This window comes from Cygnus olor, chromosome 24, assembly GCF_009769625.2.
Source record: "Cygnus olor isolate bCygOlo1 chromosome 24, bCygOlo1.pri.v2, whole genome shotgun sequence".
Classification (NCBI taxonomy): Eukaryota; Metazoa; Chordata; class Aves; order Anseriformes; family Anatidae; genus Cygnus; species Cygnus olor.
This window is the reverse complement of record NC_049192.1, coordinates 251,871-257,563: the sequence shown is the minus strand read 5'-3', so window position 1 is coordinate 257,563 and position 5,693 is coordinate 251,871. Positions and strand designations below refer to the sequence as shown.

At 44.4% G+C, this 5,693-nt stretch overlaps 1 protein-coding gene across 1 annotated transcript; it reads right to left on the bottom strand.

Annotated features, from left to right (window-relative positions):
- Positions 1-763: 763 nt before the first annotated feature.
- NRAS (NRAS proto-oncogene, GTPase) lies at positions 764-5,663 on the bottom strand. Its single transcript, XM_040535548.1, has 5 exons — positions 5,460-5,663; positions 4,275-4,453; positions 3,650-3,809; positions 1,987-2,110; positions 764-1,328 (listed from the first exon to the last, which is right to left on the bottom strand). Exons 1-4 carry the CDS (start codon positions 5,568-5,570, stop codon positions 1,991-1,993), a joined length of 570 nt encoding a protein of 189 aa, XP_040391482.1. The 5' UTR covers positions 5,571-5,663; the 3' UTR covers positions 764-1,328; positions 1,987-1,990.
- Positions 5,664-5,693: the final 30 nt, after the last annotated feature.

The window sequence follows — 5,693 nt, the reverse complement described above, 5'->3', positions numbered from 1 at the left end:
CAAACCCAGAATTCCCATCAGTATATCTCACACCTTCTGCGTAGACACCACTGAATCCCTTCCTCATTTTGCAAGGATGCTGCAATCAGAAGTTAGCTCAGCTTTCCTGTTATAGCTCATTGCTTTCTCCCCTCAGCCTGGGCATCCCTGACAACCACTGCACCAATTACAGTCAACTTCAAATCCCAGACTCCTTCCACGACAAGGAGGCTCTCCACCTACATTTTACAGAGCCATTTTGAAGAGACTACATTTATGGTCCAGTGGTAAGAAAATAATTCAGAATAAGAAAATAATTCAGAATAAAATAATTTGCAAGTTACAGACAGAGCTGAGTAACAACTGCCCAAACTAACCTCCAGTTATTAGATAAACTATCTGTCCGTAAATATTGGCAGTTAATGTTAAAGTGAACAGCTGACTAATTTGGTCCAACCTGGAAAAGGAAGATCCAAACGCTCTAGAAAACCAATATAGAATACGCACAGTTCCACCTAAAAAGAGGTGGATGGATCCATTTTGACGGATCAAAAATGGATGCAGTATGTTCCCCTCCCTAGTTCAAGAGTTTTACAAGCACCTGCTGAATCTTTCAGCCTACAAATTCCTGTTTTAGTAATCTACCATGCAAACAGATCCTCCACACAAGACTTGCCTACTTAAGACAACAAGCTCCCAAGATATTCCAGTCCTTGTGACTTTCCTCAGCCCAAGGGAACAGGTTACAACTCCAAATCTTCTCAGCAAACAGGCACTTAAATTAGCAAAGGTATCTCCTTTTTATTACAGGAAAATAAAAGATCAGTTGACCAGTTAAGTGGTACTCCTGGTACAATGCAGATTTTGCAAATATGCTGTGTGGGTGCACAGACAGCAGATACCAATCTGGTAAGTGACAGGAGCTTTAAAGGTGGCAAAACCATTTCTGCCACTCCTCTGACAACACTGCAAATCTGTATCCGATACAAAGGGAACAAACACTACTTCTAGCTTTTACTCTAGAGGTAAAGTGAGATCTTTTTCACAGCATTTAGTCTCTGTAATTCACTTTTCTTGTGACTGGTTTTCTTCTTGAACAAGCCCAGGCAACACAGTGAGAAAAGAATCCCAGTACACGAAGAGATGTGACTGCTCTGTTAGCTGAGCAAGGAGGTAGACACCAGAGATGTTTTCTTCAGATGGAGCACAGAAAAGGACCCTGTGCTAATTAACTGGTACCAAGATTCTGGTCGCTGGCACCAAAATACTGCAGGGCATCAGCATGAGACGCAATACAGTAGCATCGAGACTCGTCCAGCAGCTACATCTGAACCATGTACTCCTGGCATCTGAAACAGAAAGGCATCTCTAATTAGCCACTTTACAAATTTGTGGTAGATGCGCAGTGCAACAATGCAGTACAAGTCCTGGACTGGTCTACCTGTTTTTACAGTGATGAGCAACATCTTTTAGGCAGCCATTGTAAAGAATCTCACTCAGCTGGGGCACTCCTATGTCTCATTACTTGCATTACACATTGCAGAGGAACATAGCTCAAGATAAATTCTGCAGAAATCAATCAATCAGCAGCAAACGGTGACTACAGAATTGCACATGTTCCCCTTTCTAGTTCAGGTGTTACTTGTGCACAAGACAGAAATTATACATTCTCCAAATAGTCATAGAAAAACAATGAATGTTTCCCAAAGGAAGGAGACTGACAAGTGTGATATAGAAAAATCACACAATTATCATTTCAGTGGAAATCTACAGGCTGCAGCCAAAAGGTTGCTATGAAGAGAATTTTCCTTAAGTTTTGCTATCTATTGACCAAAAAAAAAAAAAAAGAAGTAATTAACTGTAGGATCAAAATCTCTGGGTATCAATGGGCTGTATAATAGGAAAAAAAAAAACACTATAGCAGCTATTATTTCTAAGCTGTTGCTTATCAACAACTGAAAGACATACAGACAAGAAGCCTTAAGAAGAACTTAAAGTACAGCTCACCTTATCACATCACAATGCAGGACAATCCCATGCAGCCTTGATTCCCATCTTCACTGCTGTTGAGCTTTTTCATCCGGTACTGCCGGATCTCTCTCACCAGCGTGTAAAAAGCGTCTTCAACACCCTGAAATGCAAATGATCCAGGTAAAGTATTTTTTTCTTGAATCTTTTGAGATCACTGTTCTTTCCACCACAGGATGCCTTGACATATTTGAAGCACATACTTCTACAGGAATAGTAGTTGCCAGCTTATCCCACAGTTCATTAGAGGAGGGAACCAGTTACCTAAAACGCTTCAGTTGCATTCTTAACTCTTCCTCTGAGGCAAACATCCAAAGTAACAGCCATTAAAAGAAACAAGGCAAATTGTAACCATAGAGAGGTCCCATGCATGCAACAAGCTACTTCTTGCCTAATCACCCCCATTTTAAAATTCTTAGAATTTCTGGCTACTATTTAGTGGAGGCAGAGCTGCAGATTCAATGCAACTCTGAAGAAATGCATTAAACCAACCTGGGAGATTCTTTCTGTAAAATAACCTTATAATCGGCCTTCATTAAGATGAGAAAACCAGACAGCCCTGGGATGACTACCTGAACAATCTAAGCGCTTCTCAGCTAGAGCAGATGAGCTCTCTTCTCATTAACATCACCCGCTGAGATAAAAACAGAACTCTTTCAAAGTAAGAGTCAGTAATGAAACCAAAAACTGAAATTTGCAAATTACAGGGAATCACAGAATCACTTAGGTTGGAAGACACCTCCAAGATCACCGAGTCCAACTTCTGACCTAACACTAACAAGTCCTCCACTAAACCGTATCACTAAGCTGTACATCTGAACATCTTTTGAAGACCTCCAGGGATGGTGACTCCACCACTTCCCTGGGCAGCCCATCCCAATGCCTAACAACCCTTTCAGTAAAGAAGTTCTTCCTAATATCCAACCTAAACCTCCCCTGGCGCAACTTTAGCCCATTCCCCCTCCTCCTGTCACCAGGCACGTGGGAGAACAGACCAACCCCCACCTTGCTACAGCCTCCTTTAAGGTACCTGTAGAGAGCGATAAGGTCGCCCCTGAGCCTCCTCTTCTCCAGGCTGAACAACCCCAGCTCCCTCAGCCACTCCTCGTAAGCCTTGTTCTCCAGACCCCTCACCAACCTCATCGCCCTTCTCTGGACTCGCTCGAGCACCTCGATGTCCTTCTTGTAGCGAGGGGCCCAAAACTGAACACAGTACTCGAGGTGCGGCCTCACCAGAGCCGAGTACAGGGGGACAATCACTTCCCTAGCCCTGCTGGCCACACTGTTTCTTATGCAAGCCAGGATGCTGTTGGCCTTCTTGGCCACCCTAGCACACTGCTGGCTCATTCAGCCGACTATCAACCAGTACTCCCAGGTCCTTCTCTGCCAGGCAGCTTTCCAGCCACTCATCTCCCAGCCTGTAGCTCTGCTTGGGGTTGTTGTGCCCCAGGTGCAGGACCCGGCACTTGGCCTTGTTGAACCTCATACAGTTGGCCTCAGCCCATCGGTCCAGCCTACCCAGAATCAAATTGATTTTAAGGTACATACTTCCGTAGATAAGAGAAAAGTACAAGTGAAAGAGTTAGACCATTCTTCAGTTAGTGTACAAGTAGAAGTCTGACCAAGAATGGAAGCATCTTACCTGTCTTGTTTTAGCAGATGTCTCTATAAAGGGGATTCCATAGCTTTTTGCTAATTCTTGGGCCTGTTTTGTGTCTACTGTTCTTGTGGGCAAATCACACTTATTCCCAACCAGAACCATTGGCACATCATCTGAATCTTTCACTCTCTTGATTTGCTCTCTTAGAAAATAAAATAAAATAAAATTATGAACTATTTTCTACACATAAATGGTGTTATAGTTCAGTATCCAAATAATGTTGTGCTACAACAATATATACTGAAGGATAGGATAGATAGGATGTCAGGGGTTCTAACCTACAGCAGTACTTCTAACAACTTCCTATAATCCATCCTCTAGTCCTTGTATAACTCTGCTCTAATGTGCTTTTGCCTTCTTACCCGTTTCTTCTTACCCAGAACATTTTGTATGTTCTGAATGTCAGCTGATTAACACAACCGAGATAGCTGCCCCACTCGTTGACTAATAATATATAGACACAGAATGCAGATAAGCTTAAAATAAACTTTCTGAAAGAAGGCAGAATTAGTATTTTTCTATTGTTTAGTCTTCACTGGGTCTAATGACAAAAATACTCGAAGCCTTTTCCAGTCTTTTCTCCTTGTGGCAAAGACCCAGATCATACCTGTAAAGGTTAATATCAGCAAATGATTTACTGTTGTTAATGGCAAACACGCAGAGGAATCCTTCCCCAGTTCTCATGTACTGATCACGCATAGCACTATATTCTTCCTGTCCTGCAGTGTCCAGAATATCTAACAAGCATGTCTCTCCATCAATAACAACCTGCTTTCTGTATGAGTCCTGCAGAAAACACAAGCAAATTATAGATTATGAAAACACATAGCACTACCACTTTCCATACCAGACAGCATTAGAAGCAAAAATAAATTAAAAAAATAATATGCATATAATTCAGAAGAGGTTTTTTATTTATACGCACACACAGAGTGGAAAAACACCAGTATATATGACGCACAGCACATTACCTTAATCTTCCCACCTTTCTAACAAAAAAGAAAGGTCATATTCTCCCTAAGAAATTCCTTCTTTTGAGCATAGAAGAAAAGAGCGATAATACTCTCGATACAACATTGCGGTCAGCATGTACGACCCATGTAGGTCAGTGGTGACTTTTTCGTTGCCATTGTTGGCTGCCTACGTTCTGCTTTAGAAAGCAATAAATAGAAGAGACAAAGGGCTATTCCAGGATTCCTTACCACGTGCACACTGATCTCACATTTTGATCTCACATTTGGCTTTTTAAGCAAAACGTCCACAGCAGCGTCTAGGCTCCTTATTCCTTACGTACGTACATTGTTTGACCAAGGACAAACGGATGCAGATTTCATACCACCTGTTCAAAACTCTCAAAGGTTCGCTTTTTTTAATATCATTCTTGAATGGGATTCAGATACTATGTCACAAAAATCGCCGGTCTTGTTTAAGTGGATACATTTAAAGCATACATACACCAAGAGCTACAGCGAAGGTTTGAAGGGGGGGGGGGGGAGAAAGAAGGAAGAACTGGACTTCCACCCGCTCTCCGATACAAAGAAGTCTCACACAAATTGGCAGTACGTGACCCACCCCTAGCTTCCCTCTCACTTTTGTTTTTTGGTTTGGAATCGCGGTTCTCACCGGCTTGCTTAATTGCATTTTCTCCAGCCAAGCACCTTCCATTTGCCCCCAAACCTTCCCCCCGCCGCCCCTCCCTAGCGGCTGCATCCCCCACGCAGCCGCCCCCAGACCCCCCCCGCTCCCCTCCCCAGCACCCGCGCGGCTCCCCGCACTTCGGCCCCCGCCTCACCTCGATGGTGGGGTCGTACTCGTCCACGAAGTGGTTCTGGATGAGCTGGATGGTCAGCGCGCTCTTGCCGACGCCGCCGGCTCCCACCACCACCAGCTTGTACTCGGTCATCGCCCTCCCGGCGGCCGCGCGGGGAGCGACGCAGCGCAGCGCAGCCCGCCCCGCCCCGCCCGCCCGCCGCCCGCCGCCCCAGGCCCCAGGGCGGCCGCGGAGCACCCTCCCGCGAGGCTTCCG

Bases quoted from the DNA above. Each gene is read 5' to 3' on its own strand.
- NRAS (XM_040535548.1), bottom strand. From the start codon at position 5,570: ATGACCGAGTACAAGCTGGTGGTGGTGGGAGCCGGCGGCGTCGGCAAG. The intron at 4,454-5,459 runs GTGAGGCGGGGG...TGTTTTCTGCAG, and splicing joins AGTACGACCCCACCATCGAG to GACTCATACAGAAAGCAGGT. The intron at 2,111-3,649 runs GTAAGATGCTTC...TTTGCATTTCAG, and splicing joins CATCTGCTAAAACAAGACAG to GGTGTTGAAGACGCTTTTTA.